At 55.6% G+C, this 26,251-nt stretch overlaps 1 protein-coding gene across 8 annotated transcripts in view; it reads right to left on the bottom strand.

Moving 5' to 3' along the window:
• Nucleotides 1-26,251, bottom strand: part of CRHR2 (corticotropin releasing hormone receptor 2) — a 61,571-nt gene that overhangs the window by 29,961 nt on the left and 5,359 nt on the right. For 3 of the 8 annotated variants that reach the window (XM_060195790.1, XM_060195789.1, XM_007535390.3), the window contains exons 2-3: nucleotides 19,958-20,051; nucleotides 5,842-5,964 (exon numbers count right to left, since the gene is read on the bottom strand). In XM_060195790.1, coding sequence (XP_060051773.1) covers nucleotides 5,842-5,964; nucleotides 19,958-20,051 — 217 coding nt within the window. Of the gene's footprint in view, nucleotides 1-5,841; nucleotides 5,965-6,048; nucleotides 6,220-19,957; nucleotides 20,052-26,251 lie in introns of those variants that run through there. The other 5 variants (XM_060195796.1, XM_060195795.1, XM_060195793.1 and 2 more) reach the window with 4 other exon arrangements.

A 26,251-nucleotide genomic window follows, 5' to 3' on the forward strand; every position in this document is an offset into this window, starting at 1 on the left:
ATCCAACAATGACGACATCAATAACAACAACAACAATAACCACAACAATGATAAAACAACAAGGGCAACAAAAGGGAAAAATGGCCTCCAGGAGCAGTGGATTCATGGTGCAGGCACCAAGCCCAGCAATAACCCTGGAGGCAAGAAAGAAAAAAGGAAAAAGAAAGAAAAGAATAGGGAAGCTTCCAATTGAGGGGATGGGACACAGACGAAACTCTGGTGGTGGGGACTGTGTGGAGTTGTACCCCTGATATCTTACAATCTTGTTATCATTACTAAATCACTGATTTTTTTTAAACAAAGACCAAGGGCTATGCAGTCCAATGCCTGCACTGTGCACGGGGTGGGTGGGTGGTGGATAACAGTGACTTTTTGTCTCTGAACCTGTCTTCTTTTACTTTCATATAAGTTTTATTTATGTATTTATGTGTTTTGATTTTTTTATTGGAGGATTACTGTTCTGCAGCTGACAGTAAATGCAATAGTCTATACGTGCACAACATTTCCCAGTTTCCCACAGAACGACTCAACCCCACTGGGTCCTCCTCTGCCATCCTGGCCCAGGGCCTGACCCCCACCCCAGCACGTATCTATTTTAATCAAACACACACACACACACTCACACACACACACACACACACACACACACACACACACACCAGAGCCCTGCTCAGCTCCGGCCTATGCTGGTGCTGGGGACTGAACCTGGCACCTCGGAGTCTCAGGCCACAACTCTGTCTGCACAGCCATTATGTTGTCTCCCAGCCCGGGCAGCCGTTTGTCCGTCTGCTCCAGGAGTCAGCACAGGGTGTGTCTCAGGAAGCCGGGTGGGAGAGGAGGAGCAGAGCACAGCCAGCAGGCCGAGGTGGCGGTGACTGAGGTGACCAGTGTGAGTGTGTGAGTGAGTGAGAGTGTGAGTGTGTGTGTGAGTGTGTTAGTGTGGGTGTGTTAGTGAGTGTGAGTGTGTGAGTATGTGTGAGTGTGAGTGTGTTAGTGTGAATGTGTTAGTGAGTGAGAGTGTGAGTGTGTGTGTGAGTGTGAGTGTGTTAGTGTGAGTGTGTTAGTGAGTGAGAGTGTGAGTGTGTGTGAGTGTGTGTTAGTGAGTGTGAGTGTGTTAGTGAGTGTGAGTGTGAGTGTGTGTGAGTGTGAGTGTGTGTGAGTGTGTTAGTGAGTGTGAGTGTGTGTGAGTGTGTGTTAGTGAGAGTGTGAGTGTGTGTGTTAGTAAGTGTGTGTGTTAGTGAGTGTGTGTTAGTGAGTGAGAGTGTGAGTGTGTGTGTGAGTGTGAGTGTGTTAGTGTGAGTGTGTTAGTGAGTGTGAGTGTGTTAGAGTGTGTGAGTGTGAGTGTGTGTGTTAGTGTGTGTGTGTGTGAGTGTGTGTGAGTGTGTGAGTGTGTGTGAGTGTGTGAGTGTGAGTGTGTGTGTGAGTATGTGTGAGTGTGTGAGTGTGTGTGTGTGTGAGTGTGTGTGTGTGTGAGTGTGTGTGTGTGAGTGTGTGTGAGTGTGAGTGTGTGAGTGTGTGTGTGAGTGTGTGAGTGTGTGTGTGAGAGTGTGTGTGTGAGTGTGAGTGTGTATGAGTGTGTGTGAGTGTGTGAATGTGTGTGTGTGAGTGTGTGTGTTAGTGAGTGTGCCAGTGGTGTGTGAGTGTGCCAGTGGTGTGAGAGTGTGCGTGTGCAGCACCACAAGTCTATGGCCGTCCTACTCTGAGCACGGCTGGTCTCTGCAACACAAGGTGGCAGGAAAGGGGCACTTCCATCTTTCCCCTCTGGCTTCTCATTCTCCTCCCTGGATTCTCCTCCCCAAAGGAAGGGTCCCAATGAAAAGGCGCAGAGGGGCAGTGAGGGTCTGAGGGTGTAGGGGTGAGGAGGCCGGCCCTGAGGGTGTAGGGGTGAGGAGGCCGGCCCTGAGGGTGTAGGGGTGAGGAGGCGGGGGTCTGACGGTATAGGGGTGATGAGGCAGGCCCTGAGGGTGTAGGGGTGAGGAGGCAGGGGTCTGAGGGTGTAGGGGTGAGGAGGCAGGGGTCTGAGGGTGTAGGGGTGAGGAGGCAGGGGTCTGAGGGTGTAGGGGTGAGGAGGCATGCCCTGAGGGTGTAGGGGTGAGAGGCAGGCCCTGAGGGTGTAGGGGTGAGGAGGCAGGCCCTGAGGTTGTAGGGGTGAGGAGGCAGGGGTCTGAGTGTGTAGGGGTGAGGAGGCAGGGGTCTAAGGGTGTAGGGGTGAGGAGGCAGGCCCTGAGGGTGTAGGGGTGAGGAGGCAGGGGTCTGAGGGTGTAGGGGTGAGGAGGCAGGGGTCTGAGGGTTTTGGGGTGAGGAGGCAGTGGTCTGAGGGTGTAGGGGTGAGGAGGCAGGGGTCTGAGGGTGTAGGGGTGAGGAGGCAGGGGTCTGAGTGTGTAGAGGTGAGGAGGCAGGGGTCAGAGGGTGTAGGGGTGAGGAGGCAGGGGTCTGAGGGTGTAGGGGTGAGGAGGCAGGCCCTGAGTGTGTAGGGGTGAGGAGGCCGGCCCTGAGGGTGTAGGGGTGAGGAGGCGGGGGTCTGACGGTATAGGGGTGATGAGGCAGGCCCTGAGGGTGTAGGGGTGAGGAGGCAGGGGTCTGAGGGTGTAGGGGTGAGGAGGCAGGGGTCTGAGGGTGTAGGGGTGAGGAGGCAGGGGTCTGAGGGTGTAGGGGTGAGGAGGCATGCCCTGAGGGTGTAGGGGTGAGAGGCAGGCCCTGAGGGTGTAGGGGTGAGGAGGCAGGCCCTGAGGTTGTAGGGGTGAGGAGGCAGGCGTCTGAGTGTGTAGGGGTGAGGAGGCAGGGGTCTAAGGGTGTAGGGGTGAGGAGGCAGGCCCTGAGGGTGTAGGGGTGAGGAGGATGGGGTCTGAGGGTGTAGGGGTGAGGAGGCAGGGGTCTGAGGGTTTTGGGGTGAGGAGGCAGTGGTCTGAGGGTGTAGGGGTGAGGAGGCAGGGGTCTGAGGGTGTAGGGGTGAGGAGGCAGGGGTCTGATTGTGTAGGGGTGAGGAGGCAGGGGTCAGAGGGTGTAGGGGTGAGGAGGCAGGGGTCTGAGGGTGTAGGGGCGAGGAGGAAGGGGTCTGAGTGTGTAGGGCTGTGGCGGCCGGCCCTGAGGGTGTAGGGGTGAGGATGCAGGGGTCTGAGTGTGTAGGGGTGTGGCGGCAGGCCCTGAGGGTGTAGGGGTGAGGAGGCAGGGGTCTGAGTGTGTAGGGGTGAGGAGGCAGGGGTCTGAGGGTGTATGGTGAGGAGGCAGGCCCTGAGGGTGTAGGGGTGAGGAGGCAGGGGTCTGAGTGTGTAGGGGTGAGGAGGCAGGGGTCTGAGGGTGTAGGGGTGAGGAGGCAGTGGTCTGAGGGTATAGGGGTGAGGAGGCAGGGGTCTGAGGGTGTAGGGGTGAGGAGGCAGGGGTCTGAGTGTGTAGGGGTGAGGAGGCAGGGGTCTGAGGGTGTAGGGGTGAGGAGGAAGGGATCTGAGGGTGTAGGGGTGAGGAGGCAGGGGTCTGAGGGTGTAGGGGTGAGGAGGAAGGGGTCTGAGTGTGTAGGGCTGTGGCGGCCGGCCCTGAGGGTGTAGGGGTGAGGAGGCAGGGGTCTGAGTGTGTAGGGGTGAGGAGGCAGGCCCTGAGTGTGTAGGGGTGAGGAGGCAGGGGTCTGAGTGTGTAGGGGTGAGGAGGCAGGGGTCTGAGGGTGTAGGGGTGAGGAGGCAGTGGTCTGAGGGTGTAGGGGTGAGGAGGCAGGGGTCTGAGGGTGTAGGGGTGAGGAGGCAGGGGTCTGAGTGTGTAGGGGTGAGGAGGCAGGGGTCTGAGGGTGTAGGGGTGAGGAGGCAGGGGTCTGAGTGTGTAGTGGTGAGGAGGCAGGTGTCTGAGGGTGTAGTGTTGAGGAGGCAGTGGTCTGAGTGTGTAGGGGTGAGGAGGCAGGGGTCTGAGGGTGTAGGGGTGAGGAGGCAGGGGTCTGAGGGTGTAGGGGTGAGGAGGCAGGGGTCTGAGTGTGTAGGGGTGAGGAGGCAGGGGTCTGAGGGAGTAGGGGTGAGATGCCCTGTCTGCTGGCTTCCCACTGGACAGCGTGAGGCGAGCCCATGTCCTCCCGTCTGTCCCGCAGCTGTCTTGCTCCCAGCCTTGCCTGTCACTCTGCAGGTCCTTCTGCGTGCTCGCCGGCACTCGGGCATCTAAGAGTCGGGTCGCGGAGCCCGTCTCTGTGAGGAAGAGACACAGCCACCACTGCCACCGCTCGGGCCAGAACGGGGCTCGCAGACACGGGACAGGCACCAGACCACAGCCCCCCGGGCCGCGGGCCACGGAACCAGGTCACCCACTGGGTCTCCGGACCCGGCAGAAGCGGCAACCCCGGTCTCTGATCCCTGCTCGAGACAGCTCCCGGCACCGCACGAGGCCGCTTTGTGACGTGGGCACCGGGAGGCCCATGGAGGCCACCGTCCTCTGTCACTCCTCCTGCTGTAGGCACCTCACTCCGGTCAGAGAGGACCCTCTCGGCAGTGGACAGAAAGCAGGTCCCTAGGCAGTGCAGAAACCTGAGGGGCCCCGGGACCCGGACCACTCCCTTCCTGGAGCGCCTCGGTCAGAGAAGAGGGGCTTCGTGTCGGCCGCAGGTGCCCTGGCCTAGCCCTCCGAACACCGTTCACAACACAAGTGTCAGCTCCTGGGAGCGCAGACGGGCGCATGGGCGAACGTGCCTGCGTGCAGGCATGTGGGGGGCGAGACGGGGAGCTGCGCCCCTGTTCACGTGCAGACATTCAGAGAGGCTGCTGCAAGCTTCTAGGATGGGGGCTTTGCATAATAGCATCTCTCCCCTCCCCGAGGCCTCAGGAGCCTCTCTGCTTGTGGGGTGGGTTTGGAGCTAGAAGGGCTTGAGAGAAGGCCAGAGATGACGGCCACAGACAAACAGATGCTTGGGCAGGCTGCCGGGGCCTGGAGACCCCCTGGACTGACTCCCAGGGCATGGAGACACTTGGACTGGCTTCCCAGGGCATGGAGACCCCGTGGACTGACTCCCAGGGCATGGCGACCCCCTTGACTGCCTTCCAGGCCTGGAGACCCTTGGACTGGCTTCCCAGGACATGGAGACCCCTGGACTGGCTTCCCAGGGCATGGAGACCCCTGGACTGGCTTCCCAGGGCACGGAGACCCCTTGGACAGGTCATGGATAACCTCTTGCCCGGGCTTCCCCGGACATGGAGACCCCTTCCCTGTCACCACTAGCACCACAGCACCAGCATCTGATCAGTCCCAGTCACACCTGGACGTGGGGTCACTGCAGCAGCCTCTGCTGGCCTCCTGCCCAGAGCACCCAGGCAGCCTGCGACTTGCTGGGAGGAAGGTGGGTGCCCACTGCTCCCCTGGGAGCTGGGAGGATCCTATCTCCTGTGCCACCACACATGACTTGGGGTGTGTGTGGGGGTGATGGCTGCCCACTGCTCTTGACTCTGAGCCCAGGGGCCAAGCCTAGGCAACTGGCCCGGGAACAGGGGCAGCCCCACACTCTCACGGCTGGGCCAGCTCCCTCTCATTCCCACCTCCACCCTCCTCCCCCTCTTGGTATTAAGAGCCAGATGAAGGATCTCACTCCCCGGGAGGGAGGACTAGCATGGGTCCCGGTGGTGGAGGTGGGTGGGGCGCCTGCGAAGCAGAAGCTGCTGGAGGGAGAGGGCACCCTGGCAATGTGGGGAGCCCTCGACCAGGATGAGGGCCACCTCCTCTTTTTTCGCTGGGCTCTCCTGACTTGGGGCGTGGGACGGAGGGTAAATCGTTGCCTGAGCAGGTCTGCAGCTGCAGGGGTGCGGGAGAGGGGCACGGACGCGTCCAGGGGTCTCGGTGGCCCCCACCCCGGCAGAGGCTCCCCAGGTCCCGGCCACTCACCGGTCGTGTTGTACTGGACGCCGTTGAAGTACTCGGGGCACGGCCTGTCCACCAGGTCCCCGGCCAGGCTCTGGGGCCAGCACGTCCCGATCGGGTCCAGGGTCGCGTTGCAGTAGGAGAGACCTGGCGGCGGGAGAGCGGCTCAGGGCGCGGGCGCGGGGCCCGGAGGCCGGAGCCCGCCCGCCGCCAGGGCCGCAGCCCTCCTACCCTCGCGGGCGGGGGGCAGCCCCCAGCCGCCCAGGACCAGCTCCTCGGCCGGCGCCAGGCTGCAGTTCGCGTCCAGCAGCGCCGGGTCCATCGCCCGGGCGGGAGCGCGCCGCCGCCTGGGTGCGGGGTGCGGGGTGCGCGGTGCGGGGTGCTGGGTGCACAGTGAGCGCGGGTCCCGCCAGCCCCCGAGCGCCCCGGCTCAGGCGGGGACTCCCACCCGGGCGGGAGCCGCGCAGCACACTGAGCCGCCCGTCCACCCAAGGGCGGCGCCAGGGGCGGGGCCGGGGCTCCTCTCCACCAGCCGCAACCTGCGCCCCCTGCTCCCCCAGCCCCTGCCCGCCCGCACCTCGTCCTCTCAGGGCGTGGTCGCGGGGGCTGCGGGGGCTGCGGGGCTGTGGGGTGCGCCCAGCCGGGGTCCGGGAGGATGGAGGAAGGCGGGCCCAGGGGCCCCCAGAGCGCGCCGGTAGCCCGAGGCAGCCCCCGAGCCAGGGTCCTGAGTCCTCCTCCCAGACAACGGGCGGGGAGGGGGGCTGTTGCAGACCCAGGGCCCCAAAGTGCGCCAGGACCCCGCTGCAGCCCCCGAGCCAGAGCTGGGCAGCCCCCTCCTGAGTCCTCTTCCTGCCAGAGGACTGGGGGGGGGGGGGCGCACAACCTGGGGCCAGGGTCCCTGTGTAGTTCGCGCTCCAGAGAAGGTCCGGGACTGCTTGGACTCGCGGCATGGGAGGAGGCAGGGAAAGTGAGAAGGGCCATAAGGCACAGGGGGCAAGACCTGCCCAGAGGGGCCCTTGAGAGAGAGGGTAGGTGGGTGACTTCAGGGTGCCGAGGAATAACACTGTAGAGGGGATGGCAGGTCTGGGCGCGCCTGACCAGGGGTGGGTTGGGCAAAGGACTAGGGCGGAAAGCTGGGGAGTGGAGGAGGGAAGTGGAGGGCAGAGACGCCCAGCCTGCAGCTCCCCAGCTCTGCCGCTCGCTCACTCTCTTGTGAGGCCGAGAAATGCAGACACTCGCCTTTGCCTTCTACCTCAGAGGAGGATGCCGAGACAGCCCCAGGGGTAAGCCCAGGGCCTGCCGTGGGTGGATGGGAGCTGCTCAGCCACTTCACCAGACAGGGACGACTGGGGGTGGGGTGGGTGAAATGACCTGGGGGCCTGGAATACCTGGGTCTCCCTGCCCAGGCTTTGGGAGAGAAAAAAAGTGAGAAGTGGAAGTCTCTGTCTTGCTCTTGGCTGGCTTCCCCACTGGCAAGGCAAGAATGGTGTGTATGTGTGTGTGTGTGTGTGTGTGTGTGAGAGAGAGAGAGAGAGAGAGAGAGAGAGAGAGGAAGTGCTCAAATCCTATAGCTAGTGTCGAGAAGCTAAAAATGTGTCAGTTTCCCCATTCCAGCTCAAGGCAGCCAGCTTCACATATGGGGCAACTTCCCCCTGGCAGTGCCCAGGGGAGGCTGGTAGCTGAAGCTGCTTGGGAGCATGCAGAGGGTGGGGAGCTGCACTCAGGGGGTGGAACCTGGACTCTGCTGAGCTCCGGTCTGCTCTCTGTCTCTCCTCTCCCTGTAAGTCCCCCTGGTTCTCTCCTTTTCTGGGGCTGCTTCTCCCTGGGTGAAATGGTCTCTGAGAGGCTGGGGGAAAGTCTGTACATCTGAGTCTGGCCACAGGGCAGGGAGAGCCAGTCCCAGCTGGGGTGGGGGTCCCAGGCAACTAGGAACACGCTTCCAGAGAAGGCTGAGACCACCCCAAACCTGCTCTCTGGCTTGGAGAGGGAGAGGAGCGGAGGCAGGCTGAGCCACCTCTGGACTCCAGTGTCCCCGTGCCCACGTCGGAGCTGCAGAGCCAGAGAACAGGAGACTACCGAGCCCAGGGCTGAGCACTGCACTCTCTCCAGGGCCAGCTGACTACTGAGCCCAGGGCTGAGCACTGCACTCTCTCCAGGGCCAGCTGACTGGCTGGCAGGTGCAGGGAGCAGGCAGTCAGGTCTGGCTTCTGCCTCCCGAGTAGGTAGTCAGAGTCCTCTGTGCAGAGCTGGGCAGCTGTAGAGGCCACGGTCTCTTGGTGGCCATGATAAGTGGGGCTAGAAGCAGGGGGCAGCTCTGGGTCCCAGTTCCAAAGGGGAGCCTTGGTCTGTCCTAGAGTCCTGTCCCCCTGTGGCCTGTGGCATCGTCCCTTGTCGTCACTGGAAAATAGTTTCCTATGTGCACAAAAAAGAGCCCTTTCCCCAGTAGCACCTTGGGGGGGGGGGGCAACTGTCAAGACTTGCTTCTGACCAGGGCAACCTGCCTCACAGGGATGGTAAGCATCCAGACATCGGTGGCCAAAGAATTCTTATCTCACAGGCAGCCTTGTGCAGGGTACAGGCGGCTGGCTGACCTGCTGCTCTCACCTGGGGCTGTGCGTGTAAGGCCCCGCTGTGAGTGGCCGTGTCAGTGCCAGAGTCAAAGGTCATTTCGCATCTCATCTGGACAGTTGGGGCCTGACCGCAGACCCACAGAGCAGAGCTCCCTGGGGCTCTAGGGTGCGCGCTTCTCTGTGCACCCATCTTTCTTTTGCTCTTTCTTTCAATAGAGACAGAGAGAAGTTGAAAGGGGAGGGGAAGGTAGACAGAGAAGACAGAAAGAGAGACAGCTGTAGCACTGCTTCACTGCTCATGAAGCTTCCCTCCTGCAGATGCGGACAGGGGCTTGAACCTGGGTCCTTGAACATGATGGTGTGTGCACTCTATCAGGTATGTCACCCGCCACCTGGCCCCCTGCGTCTTATTATTACAGACACAGCGGCCTGCCTCTTATTACAGGTGCAAGAAACTGAACAAGGTAGCAGCTTTGGAATAAACTGATTTCAAAGTTCACGTTGGTGTTTGCAAGTAGGTAAATGAAAAAGAAATTGGAAAGTGCTAAAACTTCCTTCAATTAGATTAAATCAAGTACAAATAACTCAAACCTGGGACCTTATTGCTCAGTGAGGAAGCAGAGGTACACAAGAGGGCTCTGGGCTGGGATGAGGGAGAGGCTTCTGGGAGACACTCGGTGCCCTAGCCGGGTGGAGACAGGAGACTTTCGCCAGAAGCTGGGACAGTGTGGCAGCTGACAAGGAGGAAGGACTCCTGGGCAGAGGCAGGTGCTTCTGGGCCAGCTGCAGTGACAGTGCGCAGTTGAGGCAAACCGGGACGCATGTCCTGTCACCCGGTGCCCAGCCTAGCACAGGGCATCAGAGAGACACACAGGACACTGCGTCATCCATAGTCACAGCGCTCCACAGAGGCCACAGACATGCTCTCGGCCCCACTCATCTGGGAAGCTGCCTGGGGTCTTTGCATCTTGAGAGACCTGCTCAGTTCAGTGGAATAGACAGGACACACACACACTCTCATACTCACATGATAACACACCCACACACATAGCACACTCACACACTCACATGCTAACACACCCACACACATGCACATAGCACACTCACACCCACACTCCCATATACGCACACAGCACACTCACACTAACACACCCACACACATGCACACAGCACACTCACCCCACACCCCCACACACGCACACAGCACACTCACACTAACACACCCACACACATGCACACAACACACTCACACACTCACACTCACACACCCACACACATGCACAGAGCACACTCACACACTCACACTCACACACCCACACACATGCACACAGCACACTCATACACTCACACACCCACACACATGCACACAGCACACTCATACACTCACACTCACACACCCACACACATGCACACAGCACACTCATATACTCACACTAACACACACCCACACATGCACACAACACATACACTCACACTCACACACCCACACACATGCACACAGCACACTCACACACTCACACTCACACACCCACACACATGCACACAGCACACTCATATACTCACACTAATAGACACCCACACGTGCACACGACACACACACTCACACTAAAACACCCACACACATGCACACAGCACACTCATACACTCACACTCACACACTCACACACATGCACACGACACAATCATACACTCACACTGACACACCCACACCCACACACATGCACACAGCACACTCACACTGACACACACATACATGCACAGAGCACACTCATACACTCACACTAACACACCCACACACATGCACACAGCACACTCATACACTCACACACTCACACACATGCACACGACACACTCATACACTCACACTGACACACCCACACACATGCACACAGCACACTCATATACTCACACTAACACACCCACACACATGCACAGAGCACACTCATACACTCACACTAACACCCCCCACACATGCACACAACATATACTCACATTAACACACCCATACACATACACACGACACACTCACACTCAAAGTAACACACTCACACACATGCACATGACACACACACATAAACTAACACACACACATAGCACACTCATACACTCACACTAACACACACATGCACATGACACACATTAACACACTCACACATGCACATGACACACATTAACACACTCACACATGCACATGACATACATTAACACACACATGCACATGATACACACTAACACACTCACATGTCACACACTAACATACAATACACTCACATACTAACACATGCACACTCACACACATACACACTAACACATGCTCTCACACTAACACAATCACACACATACACACTCACAAACTAACACACACATACTAACACACACGAACACACTCACATGCACACAACACATACTCACATGCTAACATACACACCTTCACACGCTCATACTCACACACTAACACACATTACACACATACTGACACACTAACACACACACCTACACACATACTGACACACTAACACACACACACCTACACACATACTGACACACTAACACACACACACCTACACACATACTGACACACTAACACACACACCTACACACACCTACACACATACTGACACACTAACACACACACACACACACACACACCTACACACATACTGACACTGCTGTTTCCTGTGGGCGTGTGGTTTAGCAAGATGTTATAAGCAACTTGATGTGTCCTTGATACCCACTCCTTTATACCACACACGTGCACACACACTCGCACACACACTCACATAATACACCCACCTCCACACACTTACACACAGTCACACACACATACACACAGAGCTGGGACGTGGCGTGGGCTTGACTGGGGTTCTAGTGGACGGCAGGAGGCCATGGATGCTGGGTGTGGTGGGTGCAGAAGGCGCTTCACTCTTCCCCTGGGCACCTGGACAGTGCCCCCTACCCTGCCCACACTACCCCAGGTCTGGGGAGACGATCCAACTTTTTTTTTTTTTTTTTGCCTCCAGGGTTATCGCTGGGGCTCGGTGCCTGCACCATAATAATCCACTGCTCCTGGAGGCCATTTTTCTCATTTTGTTGCCCTTGTTGTTGCGGCTATTATTATTGTTGTTATAGCTGTTGTTGTTGGGTAGGACAGAGAGAAATGGAGAGAGGAGGGGAAGACCGAGAGGGGGAGAGAAAGACAGACACCTGAAGATCTGCTTCACCACCTGTGAAGCGACTCCCCTGCAGGTAGGGAGCCGGGGGCTTGAACCAGGATCCTTACGCCGGTCCTTGCGCTTTGTGCCACGTGCGCTACCGTTATTCTGTGCTACCGTATTCTGAACCATGGGATCAGGCTGTGGAAACAGGAAGGGCCCCCGGGTAGCCTTCTAACACTCCCTTCAGACGCAAAAGAAGACCCAGAAGAGGGTCCCCCATGCACACCCTCCCTCCCGCATCCTCGGCTCCCCCAGCAGTGCTCTCTGTCTCTCAGGCGAGCAGATTAAGTGGTTTTTCTCCTCTTTAAGATCCTGTCCCATCCTCACCAGAGTGACTCCCTATGGAGCCCGACTAACTGGCCCTGCAGAGAGCACTTAGCTGCAGCGTCTGCCTCCGGCCGGCCTCTCCCTCCTGCTAGTTTGCTCAGTTTGAGCTGCTCTTCGGACTAGCTTGTCAGCCCCTGGAACTCTCCTGTGCCTCTGCCTGGAGCCCCTCCAGGCTCTGCACTCCCTCCAGCCTAGCTGACTCCTTCTCCACATTCGGCTTGGGCATTCAGCCCTTCTTCCTCTGCTCCCACCTGCTGACGGCTCCGTGCTTGCCCTTCTTGCTAGTCTGTGATGTCCCAGTGGCAGTGCTGGCCCTGCTGCTGGCCCCAGCACCCAGCACGCTGCTCCACACCTGTGCTCAGCAGGTCGCCACTGAAGAACAAAATGACTTGGCAGCAGCTCTCTCTCTCCCAGGCCAAGGCGTCCTTCACAGCTGACCAGCCTGTGCGTGCGAGCGTGCCGGACAGGGGGAGCCTCTCAGAGGGTCCTGGGGTCTGCCTAGACCCTCTGCTGCCTATGGACGGAACACACGTTGTCAGAGCCTCTGGGATGGACTAGGCAGAGTGGTCCGGCTAAAGCCGCCTGCAGTCTCCTGTGACTGTGTGCTCTCTTTATGTGACCCTCGGGCACACAACTCAAGTGGTGGAAGCCTTTGATTCATGTCCTCTTGCCATCACTAACCCCTGCACGGGCTGCTTTGTGTTATAGTGTCTCTGTTATGGAATTTTGTGCAATCTGTAAGCAGAATGAACCAGTAACCCTCCCCCAGTCTGAAACTAGACTGTCACTAGAGTTCCTTTATACCTTTACACCTTCCTCAGAGGGAACGTTCTCTTGAATAAGCCATTTATCATTCCCTTGCTCTTAGTGTTATTTTTTAAGATTGTATTTATCATTGGATAGAGACAGAGGGAAGCTGAGAGGGAAGGGAGAGACAGAGAGACACCTGCAGCCCTGCTTCACCACTTGTAAAGCTTTCCCCCTGCAGGTGGGGACCAGGGGCTTGAACCCGTGCACTTAACCAGGTACACCACTGCCTGGCCCCTAGTTGCTTCCCCCCCCCCACATGTATGAGTGTGCTTTACGTTTTTGATTTTACACTTTGTCAGTCATTATGTATCTTCTTGGTGTGTGAGCACTAACAAGGAGACTGCAGACCTTAGAGCTATTCCTAAAGTTCAAGGGGGATCTAAAAGCCAGCGGGAGCTTGGGTGGCCATGGGTGACACACCGCAGGGTGGAAGCAGGTGGCAGCAGCAGCGGAGTGGAGCTAATGGGCTGGGCAGTGTTCACTCTGAGGAGAGCACAGGTTCCAGGCCTGGGCGTGGGACAGCACAGCTTTGTGGACACTCACAAAAGTCAAGCCAGAAAGAGAAGGATGTCTAGGAGATGGTCCCACTCATGGACAGGAGCTGAGAAATAAGAGCGGAAGGGAGCACACAGCAGAACGTGGACTGGAGCCGGTGTCTTGCACCAAAGTCAAGGGCTCGTTCAGGTCCTGGGACATGATGGGGGAGGAGGACCTAGTGGGGGGTCAGAGTGCTCCTGGGACCGGGAGATGTGACACATGGACCAGCTGCTGTGCTTTACTGTCGACTGTGAACCACTAGTCCCCCAATAAAGGAAAACCAGGTCTAAGAGCTGAGAATGCACAAGGTGCTCAGAGAGCTAAGCACTGTGAGAACCACCGAGTTGTGGGATAATGAGTGAGTGAGTGAGTGAGTGAGTGAGTGAGTGAGTGAATGAGTGAATGAGTGAATGAGTGAGTGAGTGAATGAGTGAGTGAGTGAATGAGTGAGTGAGTGAATGAGTGAGTGAATGAGTGAGTGAGTGAATGAGTGAGTGAATGAGTGAATGAGTGAGTGAGTGAATGAGTGAATGAGTGAGTGAGTGAGTGAATGAGTGAATGAGTGAGTGAATGAGAGAGTGAGTGAATGAGTGAGTGAGTGAATGAGTGAATGAGTGAGTGAATGAGTGAATGAGTGAGTGGGTGAATGAGTGAATGAATGAGTGAATGAGTGAGTGAATGAGTGAGTGAATGAGTGAGTGAATGAGTGAATGAGTGAGTGAGTGAATGAGTGAATGAGTGAGTGAGTGAGTGAATGAGTGAATGAGAGAGTGAGTGAATGAGTGAGTGAGTGAATGAGTGAGTGAGTGAGTGAATGAGTGAGTGAATGAGTGAATGAGTGAGTGAATGAGTGAATGAGTGAATGAGTGAGTGAGTGAATGAGTGAATGAATGAGTGAATGAGTGAGTGAGTGAATGAGTGAGTGAGTGAATGAGTGAGTGAGTGAATGAGTGAATAAGTGAGTGAATGAGTGAGTGAGTAAGTGAATGAGTGAATGAGTGAGTGAATGAGTGAGTGAATGAGTGAGTGAGTGAGTGAATGAGTGAGTGAACGAGTGAATGAGTGAGTGAGTGAATGAGTGAATGAGTGAGTGAGTGAATGAGTGAATGAGTGAGTGAATGAGTGAATGAGTGAGTGAGTGAATGAGTGAGTGAGTGAATGAGTGAGTGAATGAGTGAGTGAGTGAATGAGTGAATGAATGAGTGAGTGAATGAGTGAGTGAGTGAATGAATGAGTGAGTGAATGAGTGAATGAGTGAGTGAGTGAATGAGTGAATGAGTGAGTGAGTGAATGAGTGAGTGAGTGAATGAGTGAATAAGTGAGTGAGTGAATGAGTGAATGAATGAGTGAATGAGTGAATGAGTGAGTGAGTGAATGAGTGAATGAGTGAATGAGTGAGTGAATGAGTGAATGAGTGAATGAGTGAGTGAGTGAATGAGTGAGTGAGTGAATGAGTGAGTGAATGAGTGAATGAGTGAATGAGTGAATGAGTGAGTGAGTGAATGAGTAAGTGAGTGAATGAGTGAGTGAATGAGTGAATGAGTGAGTGAATGAGTGAATGAGTGAATGAGTGAGTGAATGAGTGAGTGAATGAGTGAATGAATGAGTGAGTGAGTGAGTGAGTGAATGAGTGAATGAGTGAGTGAGTGAATGAGTGAATGAGTGAGTGAGTGAGTGAATGAGTGAATGAGTGAGTGAATGAGAGAGTGAGTGAATGAGTGAGTGAGTGAATGAGTGAATGAGTGAGTGAGTGAGTGAATGAGTGAGTGAACGAGTGAATGAGTGAGTGAGTGAATGAGTGAGTGAATGAGTGAGTGAGTGAATGAGTGAATGAGTGAATGAGTGAATGAGTGAATGAGTGAGTGAGTGAATGAGTGAATGAATGAGTGAGTGAGTGAATGAATGAGTGAGTGAATGAGTGAATGAATGAGTGAATGAATGAGTGAGTGAATGAGTGAGTGAATGAGTGAGTGAGTGAATGAATGAGTGAGTGAATGAGTGAATGAATGAGTGAGTGAATGAGTGAATGAGTGAGTGAGTGAGTGAGTGAATGAGTGAGTGAGTGAGTGAGTGAATGAGTGAATGAATGAGTGCCTAAGGCCTTCTTGGGTCTTACAGTCCACTTCCCTTGAATTTTGTATGCATAGGAAATATTATATTTCTATGCACCATATAAAATATGCATTTAATTTGAAAACAGATAAAGAATATTACCAGTTAAACAAGGGAGACCCTAGTTTTTTTTTTCTTTTTTAAATTTTTACTGGAGGATTAATGGTTCGAAGTAAGTATGGTTGTTGACACATGTGTAAAATTTCTCATCTCACTAAGCTAAGTGTCAGCCAAACACTCTCGCCCCCGCCTAGGTCTCCCTAGACACCAGGACCTGAACCTGCCCCTCACCCCCACCCCCAAGTCCTTTGGTTTGGTGCAATATGCCAAACCCAGCCCAAGTTCTGCTTTTTTTTTTTTTTGCCTCCAGGGTTATTGCTGGGGCTCGGTGCCTGCACCACAATCCACTGATCCTGTAGGCCATTTTCTCCCCATTTTCTTGCCCTTGTTGTTTTATCATTGTTGTGTTTATTATTGTTGTTGTTATTGATGTCGTTGTTGGATAGGACAGAAAGAAATGGAGAGAGGAGGGGAAGACAGAGAGGGGGAGAGAAAGACAGACACCTGCAGACCTGCTTCACCGCCTGTGAAGCGACCCCCCTGCAGGTGGGGAGCCGGGGCTCGAACTGGGATCCTTACACCGGTTTTTGCACTTTGCGCCATGTGTGCTTAACCCGCTGCGCTACCGCCTGCCCCCCTTTGAGCATAGATGTACAGAGTTTCAGACCCTCCTGTTCACAGAAGCTGGGACTTAGGCAGAGCTCCAAAGTGCTATTCATTGGGGCCAAGAGGCCGTGAGGGTGTGTGTCACATGCTGGTGCGGCAGACAGAAATCAGTGGTCTGCTAACCGGCCAGTGCTGCCTCTGAGAACAGGGGCTCTGTGAGGGAAGGCTGGGCCTCCTGAAAGGGGGCTCCAACTCCTGCATCTTGGATGATGGCATGGTCTGGAGTGGGCATCGTCAAGGTCTCCCGTCGGACATTCACACACAGTAGGTCTGTGATGACTCGGGCCCGTGTCCGGCAGACAGGGAAACCCAGGTAGCACTGCAAGTTCAGCTCTGTCCTCCGAACACACACGTTAGTGTCCTGAACTAGTGCCTGGGGGAGTGGAAGGATTTGCAGGTGGGCAGTTAGACTAAGCTGAGATTGGCATCCGGCGGTGGCCACCCAGCAGAGTACACGTAGCCACTCCAGAGGACCTGGGTTCAAGCCCCTAGTCCCTGTGGGGATGGGGTGCTTCACAAGCGGTGGAACAGTGTTGCAGCTCTCTCTCCCTCTCTCTCCCTCTCTCTCTCTCCCTTTCTTTCTCTCTCTCTCTCTCCCTCCCTCTCTCTCTCTCCCTTTCTTTCTCTCTCTCTCTCTCCCTCCCTCTCTCTCTCCCTTTCTCTCTCTCTCTCTCTCTCTCTCTCCCTTTCTCTCTCTTTCTCTCTTCCTGTCAAATGAAAAGAAACCATAAAGGCTACTGGAGTGGCAGAGTCAGCAGGGAGGCACTGGGCCCCAGCAGTAACCTTGGTAGCAAAGATATTAAGCTAAAGTCATTGGCAGAGTGCACATGCCACCATGCATAGCAAGGTCCTGGGTGCAAGCCCCGGGCTACCACAGGGGCAGCTGCAGAATGTGCGTGTGCGTGCGTGCGTGTGTGTGCGTGTGCGCGTGCGCGTGGGTGTGGGTTCCCAGGCAGTAGAGCAGTGCTATGGTGTCTCTCCTTCTCTCTGCCCACCTCTTTCTAGAGGCAATAAGACAGGACTACTGGGGGGTTCATGCTGTGAGAACGCGTCACACCACCAAAGATGGAGCCTTTATTCTGGGCGGGGCCCTAGTCGCCTGTGACTAGTGAACAGGTGGGGAGAAGGAGGCCGTCTACACGTCGAGGAGACAGACCTCAGAGCCGACCTGCTAACACCCTGAGCTTGAATGTCCAGCCTCTAGTATGGTAGAAAAAAACTGAGCTGCCTGCCTCCATACTTGGCACTGTCCTGCGGCCCCGTAAACCGCAGCTGGCTGGGTTAGATGACGTCTCCTGCTGGTGCCGACCGTCACTGGCCTCTCGGCCCTCCACGGCAAAGCGTGCAGGCCACAGGACCCCTTCTTCATGCTCGGCCTTGGCTGAGCTTTGTCCCTACGGCAGCTCCAGGGCCCAGCTCTGTGCCCCTGCCCCACCCGTTGCCCCCACCCCTTCCTTCACCTGCTGTCTGGGGAATCAGACCAAAGGGGCCCAGGACACTGGGTGGGGCCTGAGAGCTGCCCTGCTGTCCTGAAGGCAGAGCTGCCCTGACTCTGACAGCCCCCTGGACACTGCCGGGCAGAACCCAGGGCCCCGGCACAGGTCCTAGCTGACAGTGACACCTGTAGCCATGGCAACTGGAGGCTGACCTTGCCTGAGTCTGAGAGCAGAGGAGACCTTGGGGGAGTGGCGGGTGGGGGTAGAAAGGCAGCTGCCACGGGCTCCTCAAAGTCAGCCTGGCTGTCTGCTTTTGGAGCTGGGAGCTATGCAGCGGGCTCCACGCCACACCTGTTATCATCAGTGAAGAAATGGAGTCCACCTCTCTCCACCATCACTGGTCACTCCCATCAGGAACGTCAGTCAGCACAGCCCTCCTGGGGCCTCTCCAGGACCTGCCCTCACTGCAGAGCAGCCATGGTGGGGACTCCCCGCTCTCTGAAGGGAGGCCGGTCAGCCTGCTCTGCCCCTCGAGGAAGACGGGTCCTGACGTGAGAGCAGCCTGGAATGTTCCCAGCTGTGACCATGGACTGTGAGCTCAGACTGACAGGGACTCAATGGTCACACAGACTCCTTGCTGAATGTGAACAGACATGGGCCCTGGGTCAGATCAATGGGGTTAACAACTAATCAATGGTGTTTATAGACTTTCCTCATACTTGGGAGCTACTCTCTGCCCTGATCCAGCTTTCTAGTCCTATTCTCAACTCTGACGTCAACTTCCCAGACAAGACTTTTAGCCCACCTGCATGTTAGCTGTCAGGCTCAGGCAAAAATCACTAAAGTCATGGGCCTCTTGAAACAGACCTAAAATAGACTTCTTAGCTTCTTCCCACACAAAGACCCCTAGTTTTACTTGTTCTATTCTTACCTTTGGGTTCCTGTTGATTAAATATTTTGCTTTATATCTTAACATCTTTCAGCCACCAAATTGCAGGCGCTACCATGATGCCAACCTGCCTTCCCTGGGCAGACAACTTCACCCTTGTGTCCTGGAGCCTCCCCTCCCCAGAGCCCTGCCCCACTAGGGACAGACAGACACAGGCTAAGAGTGTGGGTCCACCTGCCAACACCCATGTCCAGCGGAGAAGCAATGACAGAAGCCAGAACTCCCACCTTTTGTTCCCCATAAACATCTTTGGTTTATAGTCCCAGAGGGATAAAGAATACAGAAGCTTCCAATGGAGGGGATGGGACAGGGAACTCTGGTGGTGGGAACCATGTGGAATTATACCCCAGTTATCTTATAGTTTGCTAATCATTATTTAATCACTAATTAAATGAAAGAGACAAATAAAGACACCAATGAGATGCCACGTCACTCCTGTGAGAATGTCAAACATCAGAAAAGGTAACAGCAGCAAATGCTGGAGAGGGTGTGGGGTCAAAGGAACCCTCCTACACTGCTGGTGGGAATGTCAATTGGTCCAACCTCTGTGGAGAACAGTCTGGAGACTCTCAGAAGGCTAGAAGTGGACCTGCCCTATGACCCTGCAATTCCTCTCCGGGGGATATATCCTAAGGAACCCAACACACCCATCCAAAAAGATCTGTGTACACCTGTGTTCATAGCAGCACAATTTGTCATAGCCAAAGCCTGGAAGTAACCCAGGTGTCCAACAACAGATGAGTGGCTGAGCAAGTTGTGGTCTAGATACACAATGGAATACTACTCAGCTATGAAAAATAGTGATTCCATAATTTTCAGTTCATCTTGGAGCTTGAAGACATCATGTGAAGTGAGATCAGCCAGAAACAGAAGGATGAATATGGGATGGTCTCACTCATGGACAGAAGTTGAAAAACAAGATCAGAAGAGAGAACACACAGCAGAGCTTGGACTGGAGCTGGGGTACTGCACCAAAGTAAGAGACTCTGGGGTGGGGGGAGGGCTCAGGTCCTGGGACATGATGGCAGAGGAGGACCTAGTGTATTGTTATGTGGCAATGTTATGCATATACAAACTATTGTATTTTACTGTTGACTGTAAACCACTAATCCCCCAATAAAGAAATAAAAAATAAAAATAATGTTAAATGAAAAAAGAAATGGGTGGTCTGGGAGGTGGCACAGTGATAAAACTTTGGGCTCTCAAGCATGAGGTCCCGAGTTTCATCCCCGGCAGCATATGTGCCAGAGTGATGTCTGGTTCTTTCTCTCTCCTCCTATCTTTCTCATAAATAAATAAAATCTTTAAAAAAATGGAATCCAAACGAGGGTCGGGCTGGGTCCAGGAGGGAAGGCCCAGCACGGCACAGAGAGCCAGTCGGGAGTAGAAGCCAGTCTCTGCTGAGCTGTCGAAGAGGGCCCCGGCCACACTCGCCTTTGGGGGTGGGGGTTAGCATACCTGAGAGGTTGGCGAGGCTTGTGGCCGTGCGGCAGTGTTGCTCCAGCAGTGCCCACAGGGGCTGGTCCCTGGGCACCGGGTGTGGCTGGGCTGCCTAGGGGGTGGAGAGAGAGGTCACTGTCAGAACACAGGACAGCACAGCCAGCCACAAATCGGGCCCCCAGCCCTACTCTGACTCCTCCCGTCTGTTGTACAAGGGAAACGCCCAAGGCCGACAGTCAGACAGTTGCCTGGCCAGGCCTGGAAGGCCGAGAAGGTCTTGTCAGTTGTCCGACACCCTTGGGCCCTGAAGCTGAGGGACCCTCTCAAAAGCTTCCCCGCTATGGGGGCCATGTCCGACTAAAGAGGAATGGGGTGGGGGAGGGCAGGCAGTCCGCACCTGCTTGAGCGCACACATTCCAGTGCGCAAGGACCCGGGTTCAAGCCCCTGGTCCCCACCTGCAGGGGGAGAGCGTCATGAGAGGTGAAGCAGGGCTGCAGGGGTCTCTCTCCCTCACTGTCTCCTCCTTTCCTCTCAGCTTCTCTCTGTCTCTATCCGACCATAAATAAATAACATATTTTATAAAAAGAGGAGCACGCTAGTATCATGGGACAGGCACATGCTTCTGGGCTCTGATGACTGGTGGGGAGTGTCAGGTTGGCGAGGGCAGGGCTAGGAAGAGGAGCCCATGTGTGGAGCTGAGCACTCGCTGAGGAAGAGGCTGGGAAACGTGGTGCCAGGCTGAACAAGAGCCGTGCCCTCTAGAAGTCTCGCCTTGTTCCTCACCCTCCTTCCTGACCTGGTGTGAGTGTGTGTGTGTGTCTGTGTGTGTCTGTGTGTGTGTGCCTGTGTGTGTGTGTGTGCCTGTGTCTGTGTGTGTGTGTGTGCCTGTGTGTGTATGTGTGTCTCTGTGTGTGTGTGTCTGTGTGTGTCTGTGTGTGTGTCTCTGTGTATGTGTGTGTCTGTGTGTGTCTGTGTGTGTGTGTCTGTGTATGTGTGTGTGCCTCTCTGTATGTGTGTGTGTGCCTGTGTCTGTGTGTGTGTGAGTGTGTGTCTGTGTGTGTGTGCCTGTGTCTGTGTGTGTGCTTGTGTGCCTGTGTGTGTGCCTGTGTCTGAGTGTGTGTGCCCCTGTGTGTGTGTGCCTGTGTCTCTGTGTGTGTGCCTGTGTCTGTGTGTCTGTTCCTGTGTGTGTATGTGTGTCTCTCTGTGTGTCTCTGTGTGTGTGTATGTGTGTGTGCCTCTCTGTATTGTGTGTGTGCCTGTGTGTCTGTGTGTGTCTGTGTGTGTTCCTGTGTGCCTGTGTCTGTGTGTGTGCCTGTGTCTGTGTGTGTGTGTGTGTGTGCCTGTGTGTGTGTGTCTGTGTGCCTGTGTGTGCCTGTGTGTGTGTGTGTGCCTGTGTGTGTGCCTGTGTGTGTACTCATGCTTGTATCTCTGTGAGTTCACACACCAAGATGATTCCCAGCTCCCACTGCTGATCCCAGGGCTCCTGCCCCACCCCATCCTGTGCGACGGTCCAGCCCTCAGCTGCGGCCTCAGTGTTTGTCCTCACTCTCAGGCCCCCACGTGGGGTGCAGGCCGTTTCCTGTGCTGGATGCCACACACCCGCCTCACCCTGTGGGCCTGGATCCTGACTAGTGTCCCGGCCAGATGGGGTGGGAAGGCCACTTCCTGACTCCCAAGGGCTGGGGTGGGTGTGGGGGCACCCTCGTCCAAGCCTGCGTGTGGGGTCTGTGTGATCTGCTCCCACTAGTGGGAGGAGGAGGTTCTGGGGAGAGGGTGGAGGGCTGTGTGTGAACCGTGTGACACACATGGGTCTGTGCCATGACTGGGTACACGGGTTTCTATGTAAGTGCTCACGTGTGGTGTTGCAGCGTGCGCTCCCATGTCTGGGGGTAGGATGTGTGGTATGTGTCTGTCCAGTGGGGCACAGACGCAGGTGTATGATGATGACTGTGTACTGTGTGTGTGGCACGTGTCAGTGTGTGTGCACAGCGGGTGTGTATTGCATGTCTGGATGTGTGTTTATGGGTGCCATATGTGTGGTGTGTACCATACACGTGGATCGTATGGATGTGAGAGTGTGGCGTGTGTGAGGCCTCCTGCCCTGGTCTCCTGACTTACAGGACAGACCCTGGACACCATGGTCTCTCTCTTTCTTAAAGATGTGTTTATTCATGACAGTGAGAGAGGGAGGGAGAGAGAGAGGGCGCCAGAGCGTCACACTGGCACATGCAATCCTGGGGGTTACCTTTGGGATCCGATGCTTGAGAATTCCATGTTTTATCTACAGTGTCATCTCCTGGGTTATGTGGGTTTTTTTTTTTTCCTCCAGGGTTATTGCTGGGCTCGGTGCCTGCACCATGAATCCACCGCTCCTGGAGGCCATTTTTCCCCCTTTTTGTTGCCCTAGTTGTTGCAGCCTCGTTTTGGTTATTATTGCCATTGTTGACGTTGCTTTGTTGTTGAATAGGACAGAGAGAAACGGAGAGAGGAGGGGAAGACAGAGAGAGAGAGGAGAGAAAGGCAGACACCTGCGGACCTGCTTCACCGCCCGTGAAGCGATTCCCCTGCAGGTGGGGAGCCGGGGGCTCGAACCGGGATCCTTACGCTGGTCCCTGCGCTTTGTGCCACGTGTGCTTAACCCACTGCGCCACCGCCCGACCCCCGGTTATGTGGGTTTTTAAAAATATTTTATTTCTTTTAAAAGAGCGGGAGAGTTTTACACGAGAGAGAGAGAGAGAGGGAGGTGGGGAGAGAGAGGAAGAGGGAGAGGGAGAGAGAGAGAGACAGGGAGAGGGAGAGGGAGAGGGAGAGGGAGAGGGAGAGGGAGAGGGAGAGAGAGAGAGAGCAAAGGCAGTGCCGTTTGTTACATGTGGCCCTGGGGATTGAGCTGGGAGCTCAGACATGCCAGCCCTGTGTTCCGCCACTTGCTCTGCGCCCACAGTGGCTGGGTGGGATGCGGGGACTCCTCGGTCAGCAGATGGAGCAACAGGAAGTGCCAACCCAGTGACCCCGGTGGGGATGAGCAGAGCTGGGGAGGGGAGGTCAGCGCGGGACCCTGGCTGTCTGAGGCCCCACCGTGGCCTGAGTCGGGTGGGCTGTGGGGCCAGCCCGCTGCTGCTTCCCCAGCTGCTTCGCCCTGTTAGAGGGACAGCTAGCCCCTTATGGAGGCAGTCTGGGGGAGCCTCGGTCTCTGCAGAGCCCCACGGGCAAACCTCCTGCCAGAGGCTGCCAAGTGTTGATGGCGGACCCTCGGGCAGGGTTTCGTGTCTCACTTAGAGCAAGTTCTTCCCCTCCTGTCCCTCAGGACTCCTCAGCACCAGTCTTAGCCTCACGGGTGGCAGGAGGGGACCCGCTGAGGGCATAGCTTGTCGGGCACAGAAGGACTGGAGAGCTGAGAGGCCAGATGGCGGGGGTAGGCAGCATAATGGTTATGCAAAGAGGCTCTCAGGCCTGAGGCTCCCAAGTCCCAGGTTCAATCCTCCAACTCTACAAGCCAGAGCTGAGCAGTGCTCTGGTATCAAAAACAAACAGACAGACAAACAGACCCCTGAGAGGTCAGATGGGCTGTCTACGGGGAGCTCCAGGGGCGAAGTTCTCACACAGCCCAGTCGAGGTGAGCAGGCAGAGGCGGGTCACAGGTGGAAGCTGACTCCACCACCCACCTTGGCAGCTGAGCCCGGCTTCCAGAGTCTCTGAGCTCTGAGGGCTGTGGCTGCCTGCTCCTGGGAGGAGACGCCTCACCTCCCCTCCGACAGACTCTCCTGGGTCCCGCCCCAAAGCTGCCCCTCAGCTCAAGTCCGTCCTGGATCCGAGAGAGAGAACAGGCGGCCAGAGCTCTGACCCACATCCACCGGGTTCACATCTGCGCCCCAGATCTCAGCCCAGAGTGTGGGGACAAGCAGGTGCCTGATTAACGTTTGCTGACGGGCCGGGTAGCCAGGTGGGCGGGTGAGGGCACAGTGCCCTCGGTCAGGTGGTCAGGTGGCCGGGTATAGCTATACCCCCTACCCTGAATGCTGGGCGCTTGGCTTCTGGCCTTTTCCTGCGGGTCAGCTGTCTTTCTTGTTGGATTTTATTCTTTTTTTTCCTTAAATTTTATTTATTGCATTTCCATGAGAGACTGGTACAGAGAGAGACCAGAGCCCTGCTCAGCTCTGGCTGATGGTGGTGCTGGGGATTGAACTTGAGACTTCCAGAGCCTCAGGCAGGAGAGTCCTTTGCACAACCATCATGCCCTCCCCCGGGCCCCTCTCAAGCGGCTCTCGGCCCACCGCTTGCCTGCCTGGACCAGAGACCCTCGCCTCAACGGGCGGGGGCTGGATCACGGCCAGAGAAGGGGGCAGAAGGCCGCGCCACAATGCTCGCGTCTGCTTCGGGTCGGGCCCAGACAAGCCTCAGAGGTGTCCCCTCCCTGGAGCCGGGGGTCTGGCCCAGGCCCACATTCCCTGCTAGCCTGGAGGCCAAGCTGCATCTAAATTTAGCCCCTCGCCTAAGCCTGCGAGATTTACAGAACCACAGGCCCAGAGTCTGGAGCAGAGGGGAACCGGCTGAGCGCCCTCCAGCCTCCTCCCTGTCTGCCCAAGGTCAGCAGGACTCCTGCTAAGGGGGAGGGTTCTTCCTCTCTGCTTCATTCACTGCTTTCACAGAGCCTGATCTTGGGACGGAGGAGGAAGCGCCTGGGGCCTTGCCCTGGGAAGGAAGAGGAGAGGGGAGAAGACAGAGGGAAGGGGCAATGGGAGGGGGAGAGGAGAGAGGAGAGAGGGAAAGAGAGAGAGAGAGAGGCAGAGGGAGAGAGAGGAGGAAAAGGAGGAGAGCAAAGAAGGCAGAGAGGAAGAGGAAGCAGTCCGGACCCTGAGTAGATAGAGCACAGTACTGGAACTAAGACTGGCCATGGACTGGAAGCTGTGTGGTAGAGACGGCCAAGTGTTTGGGAAGGCTTCCTGGAAGAGGAGGCTTTAGGTACTGGGTTCTTACTTATCAAACGTCAGACTTTGGGGGCCAGGTGGTGGTGGCACATGGGGTTCAGCACACACATTATCGAGCACAAGGACCTGGGTTCGAGCCCTGCTACCCACCTGCGGGGCGGGGGGAGTGCTTCACAAGTGGCGGAGCAGGGCTGCAGGCGGCTTTTCTCTCTCCCTCTCTCTGCCTCCTTCCAATTTCTCTTTGTCCTATCCAATAAAAAAGCGATAGAACTAGAAGAAGGAGAGTCTGCGGGGGCGTAGCAGGTTAAGCGCAGGTGGCACAAAGCACAAGGACCCGCGGAAGGATCCCGGTTCAAACCCCGGCTCCCCACCTACAGGGGAGTCGCTTCCCAGGCGGTGAAGCAGGTCTGCAGGTGTCTGTCTTTCTCTCCCCTCTCTGTCTTCCCCTCCTCTATCCACTTCTCTCTGTCCTAACAATGATGACATCAATAACAAGAACAATAATAACTACAACAATAAAACAACAAGGGCAACAAAAGGGAATAAATAAATACATTTAAAAAAAAAAAAAGAACTAGAAAAAAAAGGCCACCAGAGGTGGTGGGTTCATAGTGCCAGTGCTGAGACCCAGCAATAACCCTGTGACAGGAGAAACAAAACCAAAATCAAATGTCAGACCTTGAGTGAGGGCTCCGAGAGCCTGCAGTAGTGTGAAGTGGGCTCACCGTCTCTATTTGGGCTCCAGGACATCTGTCTTCCCCAAAGGGCCTGCCCTCCCCTTTAGTTTGGATACAGCCTCTTAAGTCTCCCAAAGATGCTGCCAGTCCTCTCTTCACTATGGGCTCTGCCATGCCACAAAGCCGGGGCTCCTGCTGGCGCTCACATGGAGTGGCTCCAACCGGGGGGTGAGCCTCCGACCCTCCCTCGCCGGTTCTGGGGACCGCGACTCAGAAAGAGGCATCGGGGAATATTCTGGTACAAACATTCATTTATTGGGAGAAGAGTACAGGTCTTTATAGAGAGCTAAACAAAGAACGTTTTTCACATGTGTCAGAAATGACAGGTTTCTTAAAGGTCAGCTTGCCCCTATGGTAGGGGCTGGGATGACAAGAATTGATGAGATACATAAAGGTCAAGACAGTTAGTCTCCATGATGCAGGCAGGTTAATTATCCAAAGGCATTTGAGAGAAGCATAGGGGTTACACCAGTAAGGTGAGGGAGAGAAGAAGAAAAACAAAGCTTGATGTAAATCACAGATATCAAGGGAACAAGGAAACAGAATGTGGGGTCTCACTGCCGGGTACTGGCAGGGGTGTGTGATAGACGGTGTTCTCCTATTTGATCAAAGGTGAAGTTATAGCAAATGTGTGAACTCTGAAGCCAGC

The sequence above is a fragment of the Erinaceus europaeus genome, chromosome 8 (assembly GCF_950295315.1).
Source record: "Erinaceus europaeus chromosome 8, mEriEur2.1, whole genome shotgun sequence".
Taxonomy (NCBI): domain Eukaryota; kingdom Metazoa; phylum Chordata; class Mammalia; order Eulipotyphla; family Erinaceidae; genus Erinaceus; species Erinaceus europaeus.